This window comes from Mustelus asterias, chromosome 27 (genome assembly GCF_964213995.1).
Source record: "Mustelus asterias chromosome 27, sMusAst1.hap1.1, whole genome shotgun sequence".
In the NCBI taxonomy this organism is placed as follows: Eukaryota; Metazoa; Chordata; class Chondrichthyes; order Carcharhiniformes; family Triakidae; genus Mustelus; species Mustelus asterias.
Genome location: NC_135827.1, coordinates 538,403 through 554,135, shown reverse-complemented (window position 1 = coordinate 554,135; position 15,733 = coordinate 538,403). Strand labels below are relative to the sequence as shown.

Below are 15,733 nucleotides of genomic sequence, written 5' to 3'. Positions count from 1 at the left end.
GTCTGACGAGGGTCTTATATAGCTGCATCATTATCCCCGGACTCCTGAACTCAATCCCTCGATTAATAAAGGCCCGCACACCATACGCCTTCTTAACCACCTCCTCCACCTGCAGGGCCGATTTCAGAGTCCTATGGACCCGGACCCCAAGGTCCTTCTGATTCGCTACAGTACTAAGAGTCTTTCCCTTTATATTGTACTCCTTCATCCCATTTGACCTACCAAAATGGACCACGTCGCATTTATCTGGGTTGAAGTCCATCTGCCACTTCTCCGCCCTGTCTTGCATTCTATCTATGTCCCTCTGTAACTTCTGACATCCCTCCAGACTATCCACAACCCCACCAACCTTCGTGTCGTCGGCAAACTTACCAACCCATCCCTCCACTTCCTCATCCAGGTCATTTATGAAAATGACAAACAGCCAGGGTCCCAGAACAGATCCCTGGGGCACACCACCGGTGACCGACCTCCATTTAGAAAGCCTCTGAGAGACCACCCGATCTATGTCTCTCAACATCTTATATACCTCTATTAGGTCTCCTCTCATCCTACGTCTCTCCAAGGAGAAAAGACCATGCTCCCTCAGCATATCCTCATAAGGCATGCCACTCAATCCAGGCAACATCCTTGTAAATCTATATGCACTCTCTGCCTCCTTTGGGCTCGTAATTTGCTACCAAATAAACCTGTTGGACTTTAACCTGGTGTTGTGAGACTTCTTACCGTGTCCTTTGGGCAAGCCAGTTCTGGATCCACAGGGCAGCAGCCCCTTGGATCCCATGCTCTCTCACTTTTTCGAGAAGCCTTGCATGGGGGACCTTATCGAACGCCTTGCTAAAATCCATATAAACCACATCTACCGCTTTCCCTTCGTCAATGTGTTTAGTCACATTTTCGAAGAACTCCACCAGGCTCGTAAGGCACGATCTGCCTTTGACAAAGCCATGCTGAGTATTCTTGAGCATACTAAACCTCTCTAAATGCTCATAAATCTTGTCCCTCAGGATCTTCTCCATCAGCTTACCAACCACTGAGGTTAGACTCACCGGTCGGTAATTTCCTGGGCTATCCCTATTCCCCTTCTTGAAAATAGGAACCACATCCGCAATCCTCCAATCCTCCGGCACCTCTCCCGTCTCCATCGACGACACAAAGACCATCGCCCGAGGCTCTGCAATCTCTTCCCTCGTCTCCCACAGTAACCTGGGGTACATCCCATCCGGACCCGGCGACTTATCTATCTTGATGCCATTCAAAGATTCCAGCACAACCTCTTTGTTAAAGTCCACATACTCAATCAATAATGAAGGGAATCTATGCATGTAACCAGAGGAAATGGGCAAGATACAAAATGAACATTTTGCCTCAGTATTCATCGAAGAGAGGGACTTGATGGATGAGGAGCCAAGGGTTGGGTGTGTAGATAATCTGGGTCATGTCGATATCAAAAAGGAGGTGATATTGGGTGTCTTAAAAAGCATTGAAGTAAATAAATAAAGCCTTTGACAAGGTACCTCATAGTAGACTGGTATGAAAGGTGAAGCCACATGGGATCAGAGGGGAGCTGGCAAGATGGATACAGAACTGGCTTGGCCATAGAAGACAGAGGGTAGCAGTAGAGGGGGGCTTTTCTGAATGGAAGGCTGTGACTAGTGGTGTTCCACAGGGATCAGTTCTGGGACCTTTGTTGTTTGTAGTATATATAAATGATTTGGAGAAAAATGTAGCTGGTCTGATCAGTAAGTTCGTCGACGACACAAAAATTGGTGGAGTTGCAGATAGTGAAGAGGATTGTCAGAGGATACAGCAAGATATAGACCAATTGGAGACTTGGGCGGAGAAATGGCAGATGGAGTTTAATCCAGACAAGTGTGAGGTAATGCATTTTGGAAGGTCCAATACATGTAGGAATTATACAGTAAATGGTAGAACCCTTAGGAGTATTGACAGACAGAGAGATCTGGGTGTACATGTCCACCGATCACTGAAAGTGGCAACGCAGGTGAATAAGGTAGTCAAGAAAGCATACGGCTGCTTGCCTTCATCAGTCGGGGCATTGAGTATAAAAATTGGCAGGTCATGCTGCAGCTGTACAGAATCTTAGTTAGGCCTCATTTAGAATATTGTGTACAATTCTGGTCGCCACACTGCCAGAAGGATGTGGATGCTTTGAAGAGGGTACAGAAGAGGTTTACCAGAATGTTGCCTGGTCTGGAGGGTACTAGCTATGAGGAGAGGATGGAGAAACTTGGTTTGTTCTCACTGGAACGACAGAGGTTGAGAGGTGACCTGATAGAAGTTTACAAGATAATGAGTGGCATGGACAGAGTGGATAGTCAGATGCTCTTTCCTAGGATAGAAAAGTCAAGTACAAGGGACATAGGTTTAAGGTGTGTGGGGAAAAGTTTAGAGGGGATGTGCGAGGCGAGCTTTTTTTTTTACACAGATGTCACAGAGGTTAGAGAATGTCTGGAACGCGATGCCTGGGGAGGTGGTGGGAGCAGGTACAATAGCGGCATTTAAGGCGCAACTAGATGAATACATGAATAGGATGGGAATGGAAGGATATAGACTCCGTAAGTGCATACGGTTTCAGTTTAGGCAGGCATCATGATCATGCTGGGGTCTGATGTTGCAGATGTATAGAACGTTGGTTCGGCCGCATCTGGAATACTGCGTCCAGTTCTGGTCGCCACACTACCAGAAGGACGTGGAGGCTTTGGAGAGAGTTCAGAGGAGGTTTACCAGGATGTTACCTGGTATGGAGGGGCTTAGTTATGAGGAGAGATTGGGTAAACTGGGGTTGTTCTCCCTGGAAAGACGGAGGATGAGGGGAGACTTAATAGAGGTGTACAAAATTATGAAAGGCATAGATAGGGTGAACGGTGGGAAGCTTTTCCCCAGGTCGGTGGTGACGTTCACAAGGGGTCATAGGTTCAAGGTGAAGGGGGGGAGGTTTAACACAGATATCAGAAGGACGTATTTTACACAGAGGGTGGTGGGGGCCTGGAATGCGCTGCCAGGCAAGGTGGTGGAGGCGGACACACTGGGAACGTTTAAGACTTATCTAGACAGCCATATGAACGGAGTGGGAATGGAGGGATACAAAAGAATGGTCTAGTTTGGACCAGGGAGCGGCGCGGGCTTGGAGGGCCGAAGGGCCTGTTCCTGTGCTGTATTGTTCTTTGTTCTTATTCCCTGCCTATTCATTTATCTGTCAAGATGCCTCTTAAACATTGCTATTGTATCTGCTTCTACCACCTCCTCTGGCAGCGCATTCCAGGCCCTTAGCGCTGTCTGTGTAAAAAACATGCCTCTCTCATCTCCTTTAAACTTTCCCCCTTTTGCCTTAAACCCATGTCACCTAGCACTTGACATTTCTATCCTGGGAAAAAGACTCCCAACTATCTATTCTATCCATCTACGTCGCCTCTCAGTCTCCAATGTAAAAACAAACCAAGTTTGTCCAATCTCTCCTCATAGCTAATACCCTCAAAACCAAACAACATCCTGGTAAATCTTTTCCATACCCTCTCCAAAGCCTCCACATCCTTCTGGTAGTGAGGTGACCAAAACTGTATGCAATATTCCCAAAGTAGCCTAATTAAAGTTCTGTACAGCTGCAACATGACTTGCTAATTTTTATACTCTATGCCCTGATCCATGAAGATAAACATGCCACACTTATATTGCCACTTTCAGGGAACTGTGAACTAGCACGCCTGGTTCCCTCTGTATGTTAATGCTTCTAAGGGTTCTACCATTTACTGTACATTTCCCTCATTCGAGACCTTCCAAAATGCATCACCTCACATTTTTCTGGATTAAATTCCATCTGCCATTTCTCCGCCCATGTCTCCAGCCGATCTATATCCTGCTGTATCCTCTGACAATCCTCCTCACGATCCATCGCTCCCCCAATCTTTGTGTCATCCGCAAACTTAGCAATCAAACCATCTACAGCCCCCTCTCGATCATTTATATATATGTTATATACAACAGGGATCCCAGCACTCATCCCTGTGGAACATCACTGGTCACAGATCTCCAGTCAGAAAAACATCCTTCTGCCGCTACTCTCTGTCTTCTATGACCAAGCCCGTTCTGTATCCATCTTACCAGCTCACCATAGATCCCATGTGACTTCACCTTCTGTATCAACCTGCCGTGGGGGACATCATCATAGAAATCATAGAAACCCTACAGTGCAGAAGGAGGCCATTCGGCCCATCGAGTCTGCACCGACCACAATCCCACCCAGGCCCTACCCCCACATATTTACCCGCTAATCCCGCTAACCTACGCATCTGAGGACTCTAAGGGGCAATTTTTAACCTGGCCAATCAACCTAACCCACACATCTTTGGACATGTGTTGGACATTGAGTTGAATGGCTCCTTGCCGCATTTTTCTACAATTCTAACTATTTGTACAACTGAGGAATGAGCTTCCATCACCCTTTCAGGCACAATATTCCAGACCACACAAAAAATAAGTAAATAAATTCTCATTACCCCTTTGTTTCTTAAAGAACAAAGAAAATTACAGCACAGGAACAGGCCCTTCGGCCCTCCAAGCCTGCAGCGACCATGCTGTTTAACTGAACTAAAAGCCCCTACCCTTCCGGGGACCATATCCCTCTATTCCCATCCTATTCATGTACTTGTCCAGACCCCCCTTAAAACTCACTATCGTATCCGCTTCCACTACCTCCCCCAGCAGCGAGTTCCAGGCACCCACTACTCTGTGTGTAAAAATACCTGCCTCATACATCTCCTTTAAACCTTGCCCTGTGCGCCTTAAACCTGTGCCCCCGAGTAATTGACACTTCCACCATGGGAAAAAGCTTCTGACTATCCACTCTGTCCATGCCTCTCATAATCTTGTAGATTTCTATCAGGTCGCCCCTCAACCTCCGTCGTTCCAGTGAGAACAAACCAAGTTTCTCCAACCTCTCCTAATGCCCTCCATACCAGACAACATCCTGGTAAATCTTTTCTGTACCCTCTCCAAAGCCTCCACAATCTTCTGGTAGTGTGGCGACCGGAATTGAACACTATATTCCAAGTGCTGCCTAACTAAGATTCTATAAAGCTGCATCATGACTTGCCAATTTTTAAACTCAATGCCGTATGCCTTCTTAACTACCTTCTCCACCTGCGTTGCCACTTTCAGCGACCTGTGTACCTGTACACCCAGATCCCTCTGCCTACTTTTAATACTTTTAAGGGTTCTGCCATTTACTGTGTATTTCCCATTTTGTATTAGTCCTTCCAAAATGCATCACCTCACATTTGTCCAGATTAAAAGCCATCTGCCATCTTTCTGCCCAAGTCTCCAACCGATCTATATCCTGCTGTATCCTCTGATGGGCCTTGTCAGTATCCGCATATCCACCAACCTTTGTGTTGTCCGCAAACTTACTAATCAAACCAGTTACATTTTCCTCCAAATCATTTATATATATTACAAACAGCAAAGATCCCAGCACCGATCCCTGAGGAATGCCACTTGTCACAGCCTTCCATTCAGAAACTCACCCTTCCACTACTACCCTCTGCCAGTTCTGTATCCATCTTGCCAGCTCACCTCTGATCTAGTGTGACTTCACCTTCTGTACCAGTCTGTCATGAGGGACCTTGTCAAAGGCCTTACTGAAAGTCCATGTAGCCAACATCCACCCCCATCAATCATCTTCGTCACTTCCTCGAAAAACTCGATCAAGTTAGTGGGACATGACCTCCTCTTCACCAAACCATGTTGTCTCTCGCTAATACGTCCACTTATTTCCAAGTGGGAGTAAATCCTGTTTCCAATAATTCTCTCCAATAATTTCCCTACCACTGATGTAAGGATCACCGCCTGTAATTACCTGGATTATCCTTGCTACCCATCTTAAACAAAGGAAAAACATTGGCTATTCTCCAATCCTCTGGGACCTCCCCTATAGCCAGTGAGGATGCAAAGATCTGTCTCAAGGCCCCAGTAATTTCCTCCTTTGCCTCTCTCAGTATTCTGGGGTATATCCCATCAGGCCCTGGGGACTTGTCTACCTTAATGTTTCCCAAGAACCCCAATACTTCCTCCTTTTTGATCTCAACATGACCCAAACTATCTACACATCCTTCCCCAGACTCATCATCCACCAAGTTCTTCTCTTTGGTGAATATTGACACAAAGTACTCATTTAATACCTCGCCCATTTTCTCTGGCTCCACGCATAGATTCCCTCCCCTGTCCTCGAGTGAGCCAACCCTCTCCCTGGCTACCCTCTTGCTCTTTATATATAGCCTTGGGATTTTTCTTAATCCTGCTGGCCAATGATTTTTCATGACCTCTTTTAGCCCTCCTTACTCTAATCTAAACTAATCACTTTAAATCTGTTTCCTTCCTGATTATGAAAACTGTTTTTCTTTATTTGCTCCATCAAAGTTCTCATTATTTTGAACACTTCTATTAGAGTCAGAGTCACAAAAGAGATTATTTGGCCCAGCCAATGCAAGCCACTTCCTGCAGGGCAACTTAGTCAATCTCATTTTCCTGTTCTATCCCTCTAACCCTGGAAATGTTAATTCAAGTTTCTTTTCAAATCATTAATTGTCTCTGTTTCCTGCACCCATGTGGGCAGTGAGTTCTAATTCTTTACCACTCACTGTAGAACTTCTGTCTGACATCCTCCTGGTACCTCTTCTCAAAACTTTAACTCTGTGTCTCCTTGTCTTCATATCATTGGCTAATGGTAATAGTTTCTCTCTGTTCATCATTGTCTTGTAGACCCCAATCAAGTATCCTATTAGTCTCCTTTGCTCTAAGGAGAACATTCCAGATTTTCCAATCCAACCTTGTAACTAAAATCTCCCATCCCTGTAACCATTCTGGTAAGTCTCCATCTGTATTCTCTCAAGAAACTCATCTCCTTTCTAATGTGTGATGACAGGTTCAGAACTAGTTCAGTTTCTAAGCAGAGTAAATAAAATAAAGGTCCAATCTGACTTCCCTAATTTTGTACTCAGCTACCTTGATTTATGAAGCTAAAGATCCCACATGCTATGTGAAGTTTTCTCCCAGTATGTCCTGCCACTGTCAACGATCTATTCACATTGACTCTGCACACATTTTAGAACCTGTGCCTTGAAGTCTATGTTGCCTCTTCCTATTCTTTCTGCCAGTCAGTTCAAGGTAGCACCTTCCAAACCCATGACCACTACCATCTAGAAGAACAAGGTCGGCAGATACTTGGGAACACCACCACCTGGAGGTTCCCCTCCAATTTAGTCACCATCCTGACTTGGAAGTATATCACCGCTCCTTCACTATCACTGGGTCAACATCCTGGAATTGCCTCTCTAACAGCACTGTGGGTGTACCTACACCTCGGACTGCCGCAGTTCAAGAAGGCGGCGCCTCACCACCTTCTGAAGGGTGATTAGGGGTGTGCCCAGCCAGCAACGTTGACATCTCATTGATGAATTAAGTAACTCTTGAGAATTGTATCATTTGGTTTACATTACCTCTCTTCATTCTGACTATGCAAATTATTTCACACTTGTTAAATCTGTGTTGAATTTTTTTTATTCGTTCATGGGAAGGATGTGGAAAAGATTGAAAGGGTGCTGAGGAGATTTACAAGGATGTTGCCTGGATTGAGTGGCATGCCTTATGAGGATAGGCTGAGGGAGCTCGGTCTTTTCTCCTTGGAGAGACGTAGGATGAGTGAGGGAGTGAGTGAGGGAGTGCTGCTCGGGCTGCAGTAGAGTGTGACAGTTGGTGTCTCACTGTGGGAGTGCTGCTCGGGCTGCAGTAGAGTGTGACAGTTGGTGTCTCAGTGTGGGAGTGCTGCTCGGGCTGCAGTAGAGAGTGACAGTTGGTGTCTCAGTGTGGGAGTGCTGCTCGGGCTGCAGTAGAGTGTGACAGTTGGTGTCTCAGTGAGGGAGTGCTGCTCGGGCTGCAGTAGAGTGTGACAGTTGGTGTCTCAGTGAGGGAGTGCTGCTCGGGCTGCAGTAGAGTGTGACAGTTGGTGTCTCAGTGAGGGAGTGTTGCTCGGGCTGCAGTGGAGAGTGACAGTTGGGGAAGTGTGGGGAAGTTTTTTGTTTTCTTTTTTTCTTGCTGGTAATGGCTTCAGGGATGGCAGTTCAGGCAGTATGCTGCATCTCCTGTGGGATGTATGTGGTGAGGAAATCCAGTAGTGTTTCAGGAGATTTTAGTTGTAAGAAGTGCATTAGATTGCAGCTTCTGGAGGAGCGTGTAAAGGAGCTGGAGGGGGAGGTAGAGGAACTCCGCATAATTCGGGAGGCGGAGGTGGAAGTTGATAGGAGTTATAGAGAAATAGTAACTCCTAGAAATGAGGCTTGGGTCAATGCCAGGAGGAGGGGTAAGAAGCAATCGGGAAGACAATCCCCTGGGGCGGTTCCCCTCCATAATAGGTTTTCGGTGCTGGAGGCTACAGTTGAGGAGGAATCAACTGAGCATAGAGAGCAGATCTCTGGGGGTGAGCCGAGTGAGAAAGCTCAGGTGGTTAGGGGCTGTAAAAGACTGGGCCTTGTGATTGGGGACTCCACAATTAAGGGGACAGATAGGAGGGTCGGAACTAAAGGTAGGGACTCAGGGTTGGTGTGTTGCCTACCAGGGGCTGGGGTCCGGGATGTGTCTGACAGGGTATTCAGGACTCTTAGGGGGGAGGGAGATAAACCACAAGTTATTGTACATGTGGGGACACACGACATAGGGAGGATAGGGGAAGGGGATATTAGGCAGGGATTTATGGAGTTGGGGTGGAAACTAAAGGCCAAGACTGACAGAGTGGTTATCTCTGGACTCTTGCCTGTACCACGGGATAGTTTAGAGAGGAATAGGGAGAGGGAAGGTTTGAATTCATGGCTGAGGGGATGGTGCAGGAGGGAGGGGTTCAGGCACTTAAGCAATTGGGGCTCGTACTGGGGAAGGTGTGACCTCTATGAGAAGGATGGTCTACACCTTAATCAGAAGGGGACCAATATCCTGGGGGGTAAATTTGCTAAGGCCATGCAGGGAGGTTTAAACTGATTCGGGGGGGGGGAGGGATCCTGAGTAGTGGGGCTGAAAGTGAGGGATGCATGGATGGGGACTGCAATGCACGGCATTGCAGAGGTGGGGTGGAGCAGGGTTTGAAATGTGTATACTTCAATGCCAGGAGTATTCGCAATAAAGTGGGTGAACTTGCAGCGTGGATCAGTACCTGGGACTTCGATGTTGTGGCTATTTCAGAGACATGGATAGAGCAGGGGCAGGAATGGATGCTGCAGGTCCCGGGGTTCAAATGTTTTAGTCGAAGTAGGGAAGGAGGTAGAAGAGGGGGAGGGGTAGCATTATTGGTCAGAGATTGTATCACAGTGTCAGAGAGGAGGTTTGATGAGGACTTATCTGTTGAGGTAGTATGGGCGGAGATTAGAAATAGGAAAGGAGAGGTCACCCTGTTGGGAGTCTTTTATAGACCTCCTAAAAGTTCTAGAGAGGTTGAGGAAAGGATTGCGGAGTCAATCCTGCTTAGGAGTGAAAGTAATAGGGCAATTGTTATGGGGGATTTTAACTTGACTAATATTGACTGGAATTGTTATAGCTCTAGCTCGTTAGAGGGGTCAGTTTTTGTTCAAAGCGTGCAGGAAGGTTTTTTGACTCAGTATGTAGACAGGCCAACTAGAGGTGAGGCTATATTGGATCTGGTGCTGGGAAATGAGCCAGACCAGGTGCTAGACTTGGAAGTTGGTGTGCATTTTGGTGATAGTGACCACAATTCGGTTACGTTCACCTTAGTGATGGAAAGGGATAGGCATGAACCTCGGGCCAGTGGTTTTAGCTGGGGGAAGGGTAATTATGAGGCTATTAGGAGAGAATTAGGAAACATAGGTTGGACTAGGAGATTACAGGGACTGGGAACGTCCGACATGTGGAGTTTTTTCAAGGAGCAGCTACTGCGAGTCTGTGATAGGTATGTCCCTGTCAGGCAAGGAGGAATTGGTAGGGCTAGGGAACCGTGGTGCACCAAAAAAGTTTCTTTGTTGGTTAAAAAGAAAAAGGAGGCTTATGTTCGGATGAGACGTGAGCACTCGGGTAGTGCACTAGAAAGCTTTAGATTGGCTAAGAGGGAGTTGAAGAGCGAGCTTAGAAGGGCTAAAAGGGGACATGAGAAGACTTTGGCGGATAGGGTTAAAGAGAATCCTAAGGCGTTCTATAGGTATGTCAAGAACAGAAGGTTGGTTAGGGCAAGTTTAGGGCCAGTTATAGATGGCAGAGGGAAGTTATGTGTGGAACCGGAGGAGATTGGTGAAGCATTGAACCAATATTTCTCTTCGGTGTTCACGCAAGGGGACATGAATATAGCTGAGGAGGACACTGGGTTGCAAGGGAGTAGAATAGACAGTATTACAGTTGATAAGGAGGATGTGCAGGATATTCTGGAGGGTCTGAAAATAGATAAATCCCCTGGTCCGGATGGGATTTATCCAAGGATTCTCTGGGAGGCAAGAGAAGTGATTGCAGAGCCTCTGGCTCTGATCTTCAGGTCGTCGTTGGCCTCTGGTATAGTACCAGAAGATTGGAGGTTAGCAAATGTTGTCCCATTGTTTAAGAAGGGGAACAGAGACTTCCCCGGGAATTATAGACCGGTGAGTCTCACTTCTGTTGTCGGCAAGATGTTGGAAAAAATTATAAGGGATAGGATTTATAGTTATTTGGAGAGTAATGAATTGATAGGTGATAGTCAGCATGGTTTTGTGGCAGGTAGGTCGTGCCTTACTAACCTTATTGAGTTTTTTGAGAAAGTGACCAAGGAGGTGGATGGGGGCAAGGCAGTGGACGTGGTATATATGGATTTTAGTAAGGCGTTTGATAAGGTTCACCATGGTAGGCTTCTGCAGAAAATGCAGATGTATGGGATTGGGGGTGATCTAGGAAATTGGATCAGGAATTGGCTAGCGGATAGGAAACAGAGGGTGGTGGTTGATAGTAAATATTCATCATGGAGTGCGGTTACAAGTGGTGTACCTCAGGGATCTGTTTTGGGGCCACTGCTGTTTGTAATATTTATTAATGATCTGGATGAGGGTATAGTTGGGTGGATTAGCAAATTTGCTGATGACACCAAAGTCGGTGGTGTGGTAGACAGTGAGGAAGGGTGTCGTAGTTTGCAGGAAGACTTAGACAGGTTGCAAAGTTGGGCCGAGAGGTGGCGGATGGAGTTTAATGCGGAGAAGTGTGAGGTAATTCACTTTGGTAGGAATAACAGATGTGTTGAGTATAGGGCTAACGGGAGGACTTTGAATAGTGTGGAGGAGCAGAGGGATCTAGGTGTATGTGTGCATAGATCCCTGAAAGTTGGGAATCAAGTAGATAAGGTTGTTAAGAAGGCATATGGTGTCTTGGCGTTTATTGGTAGGGGGATTGAATTTAGGAGTCGTAGCGTTATGTTGCAACTGTACACAACTCTGGTGCGGCCGCACTTGGAGTACTGTGTGCAGTTCTGGTCCCCACATTACAGGAAGGATGTGGAGGCTTTGGAGAGGGTGCAGAGGAGGTTTACCAGGATGTTGCCTGGTATGGAGGGGAGATCCTATGAGGAGAGGCTGAGGGATTTGGGATTGTTTTCGCTGGAAAGGCGGCGGCTAAGAGGGGATCTTATTGAAACATATAAGATGATTAGAGGTTTAGATAGGGTGGATAGTGATAGCCTTTTTCCTCTGATGGAGAAATCCAGCACGAGGGGGCATGGCTTTAAATTGAGGGGGGGTAGTTATAGAACCGATGTCAGGGGTAGGTTCTTTACCCAGAGGGTGGTGAGGGATTGGAATGCCCTGCCAGCATCAGTAGTAAATGCGCCTAGTTTGGGGGCGTTTAAGAGATCCGTAGATAGGTTCATGGACGAAAAGAAATTGGTTTAGGTTGGAGGGTCACAGTTTTTTTTTTAACTGGTCGGTGCAACATCGTGGGCCGAAGGGCCTGTTCTGCGCTGTAATGTTCTATGTTCTATGATGAGAGGAGACCTAATAGAGGTATATAAAATGTTGAGAGGCATAGATCGGGTGGACTCTCAGAGGCTTTTTCCCAGGGTGCAAATGGCTGCTACGAGAGGACACAGGTTTAAGGTGCTGGGGGGTAGGTACAGGGGAAATGTTCGGGGGAAGTTTTTCACACAGAGGGTGATGGGCGAGTGGAATCGGCTGCCATCAGTGGTGGTGGAGGCAAACTCAATAGGGTCTTTTAAGAGACTCCTGGATGAGTACATGGGACTTAATAGGATGGAGGGTTATAGGTAGGCCTAAAAGGTAGGGATATGTTCGGTACAACTTGTGGGGCTGAAGGGCCTGTTTTGTGCTGTAGTTTTCTATGTTTCTATGTGGGTGTCGCTGGCTGGGCCAGCATTTGTTGCCCATCCCTGAGGGCAATAATTAGTCAACCACACTGCTGTGGCTCTGGAGTCATATGTAGGCCAGACCTATGGGGCGGCACGGTGGCACAGTGGTTAGCACTGCTGCTTCACAGCTCCAGGGTCCCGGGTTCGATTCCCAGCTCGGGTCACTGTCTGTGTGGAGTTTGCACATTCTCCTCGTGTCTGCGTGGGTTTCCTCCGGGTGCTCCGGTTTCCTCCCACAGTCCAAAGATGTGCGGGTTAGGTTGATTGGCCAGGTTAAAAATTGACCCTTAGAGTCCTGAGGTGCGTAGGTTCGAGGGATTAGTGGGTAAATATGTGGGGGTAGGGCCTGGGTGGGATTGTGGTCGGTGCAGACTCGATGGGCTGAATGGTCTCCTTCTGCACTGTAGGGTTTCTATGATTTCTATGACCAAGTAAAGACACCAGATTTCCTTCCCTTTTGTGAACCAGGTGGGTTTATATGATCAGCATTAGACTTTTAATTCCAGAATTTTTTATTGAATTCAAATTTCACAATCTGCCGTGGTGGGATTTGAACCCAGGTCTCCAGAAGATTCACCAGCCTATATCCTCCTGAAGTGTATTACTGTCTTCCTCAATGCTTGCTGCACTTTCCAGTTTTGCGTCATCCAGACATTTTGAAATTCCACCCTTTATACCCATTCCAGATCACTAATATATATCCAAAAAAGCATTGGCCCTAACACTGACCCAGGGTAACACGTACTTTGCTCCAATCTGAAAAAACAACTCTGGAAGGGTCACGACCTGAAACATGAACTGCTTTTCTTGACAGAAGTTGCCTGACCTGCTGAGCACTTGCAGCATTTTTGGTTCTTTTTACAAATTTCCAGCAACATTCACTTTTGGATTCACCTCAACTTTCTGCTTTATATTCTTTCTCCAATTTTACCAGTGTCTCTTTAATTCCATAAACTTCATTTGCTAATATTATAATTTGTTGATATGTTTTAAAAGTCAATTAACCACGTTGTTCTCATTAATCCTTTCCATTACTTAATCAAAAAACAAAATCTAGTTAATCAAACTCTAGGCCTTGAAGGGCTGAATAACCTTCTTTGTCATAATGACACTAATGACTATTTTTTTTTAACAAAGCTGTGCTGCTTTTAATTATTAAACCTAGATTTTTCCAAATTCTAATTAATTTATCACGGTGGCACAGTGGTTAGCACTGCTGCCTCAAAGCACCAGGGACCAGGGTTTGATTCCTGACTCGGGTCACTGTGTGGAGTTTGCACATTCTCCCAGTGTCTGTGTGGGTTTCCTCCGGGTGCTCCAGTTTCCTCCCACAGTCCAAAGATGTGCAGGTTGGGTGGATTAGCCATGCTAAATTGCCCCTTAGTATCCAAAGTTGTGTAGATTAGCGGGGTAAATACATGGGGTTACGGGGATAGGGCAGGGGGTAAGCCATATGAGAGAGTCAGTGCAGATTTGATGGGCCAAATGGCCTCCCTCTGCACTGTAGGGATTCTATGATCATTGTCTCTAAACATTTCCCGAAATTGATGTTAAGTTTGCAATTGCAAATATTCTGGGTGATTAATTGTGATTTTCACCATTTCTTTTATATAGGTCCCGTCAGCCGAGCCTACAGGAGGAGAGCAACCCATCCGGATTAAATGGTATAATTTATCCCACGTGAGCTAATTCTTCATATAATGTAGGGCTGTTCACTAGTTTCTGTGTGTAATGTCCTCATTATTTTAGAGTTTGGGGGCCTTAAACAAATAGATAGAGATGTGTGTTGCACACCAAGATTCCAAATAACAACAGATTTATTGTGGGAATTGCTGCCTTTACATAGTAGAAAATTAAACTAAGACAATGTGTGAAACAGCCCAATGACATCACCATCAAATCATGCAACCTGCTCTTAAAGCAATCATGGAACCACTTAAATATTTAACATCCATAGAGTCATAGAGGTTACAGCATGGAAACAGGCCCTTCGGCCCAATTTGTCCATGCCACTCTTTTTTTTTAAACCCCTAATCTAATCCCAATTGCCCCCTTTTGACCCATATCCCTCTATACCCATTTTACCCATGTAACTGCCTAAATACTTTTTAAAAGATAAAATTGTACCCGCCTCTACTACTACCTCTGGCAGCTCGTTCCAGACACTCACCACCCTCTGTGTGAAACAATTGCCTCTCTGGATACTTTTGTATCTCTCCCTTCTCACCTTAAACCTATGCCCTTTAGTTTTAGGCTCCCCTACCTCTGGAAAAAGATATGGACTAGCTGATCTGTGCCCCTCATTATTTTATAGACCTCTATAAGATCACCCCTCAGCCTTCTACGCTCCAGGGAAAAAAGTCCCAGTCTATCCAACCTCTCCTTATACAGTTGAACCCCGATTTAACGCGTCCTGATTTAGCGCGAATTCGGATATTACACGATGAATCGTGGGACCCTTTTTTTCACTCATAATTGGCAAATTTAGCGTGACCCCGCTTTTTTTGCGACCCCGCTTTTATGGACCCCAACCATCGCGTTATAACGGGGCCGCACTGTATCTCAATCCATCAAGTCCCGGTAGCATCCTAGTAAATCTTTTCTGCACTCTTTCTAGTTTAATAATATCCTTTCTATAATAGGGTGACCAGAACTGTACACTGTTCTCCCCATTTACTTCAGTGATCATGACAAAAAATGACTATGAAATTATACATCGGATCAATAATATTCTAGATTTAGTACTATGCACCATTAATCATTATATACAGTCAATTAGAAAGTTGATCAGATGGACATCTATTCCTCTTTGGTTGTATACAGATTCCAGTATACATGGAACAAAAGCTATTGGTTGTTCGTATTCCAAAGGCATGATATGTGAAACAGCTGTCCCTACTCCAGGTGAAGTGTTGCAAAGCAAGCAGTAATGGTAGCTTCGGATTCAAATGAACTTCAGATTTCTGCAAAGTATCTTTGACATCCGTGTATGCTTTCTCACAGTCTGTGGTCCAGTCTCGTGACTGTTTCACACAGAGTAAGTTATGCAATGGCTTCAATAATGTCGCTAAGATAGGAACAAATTTGCCGTAATAACTTACTAATCCTAGAAAGGACCCCAATTGCGTCACATTCTTCAGACGTGGTGCTTCTAAAATATTGTCCATCTTTTTAGGTGCTTTATGTATGTCTTTACTATCATGTTGTTTATTTGGACAACAATTTAATAACAGGATCCACCAAAGAGGAACATTCAGCCAATTTGGATGCAATTTTGAAAAGATTCCAGAAGGCAGGTGTGTGCCTAAAAAGAGAAAAGTGCACCTTCTGAGGCTTATCTTTGTT

At 45.7% G+C, this 15,733-nt stretch overlaps 1 protein-coding gene across 5 annotated transcripts in view; it reads left to right on the top strand.

The window, feature by feature from the left end:
• Window positions 1-15,733, top strand: part of tespa1 (thymocyte expressed, positive selection associated 1) — a 160,312-nt gene that overhangs the window by 20,892 nt on the left and 123,687 nt on the right. For all 5 annotated transcript variants that reach the window (XM_078199226.1, XM_078199223.1, XM_078199228.1 and 2 more), the window contains one exon: window positions 14,003-14,052. In XM_078199226.1, coding sequence (XP_078055352.1) covers window positions 14,003-14,052 — 50 coding nt within the window. The remainder of the gene's footprint in view (window positions 1-14,002; window positions 14,053-15,733) is intronic.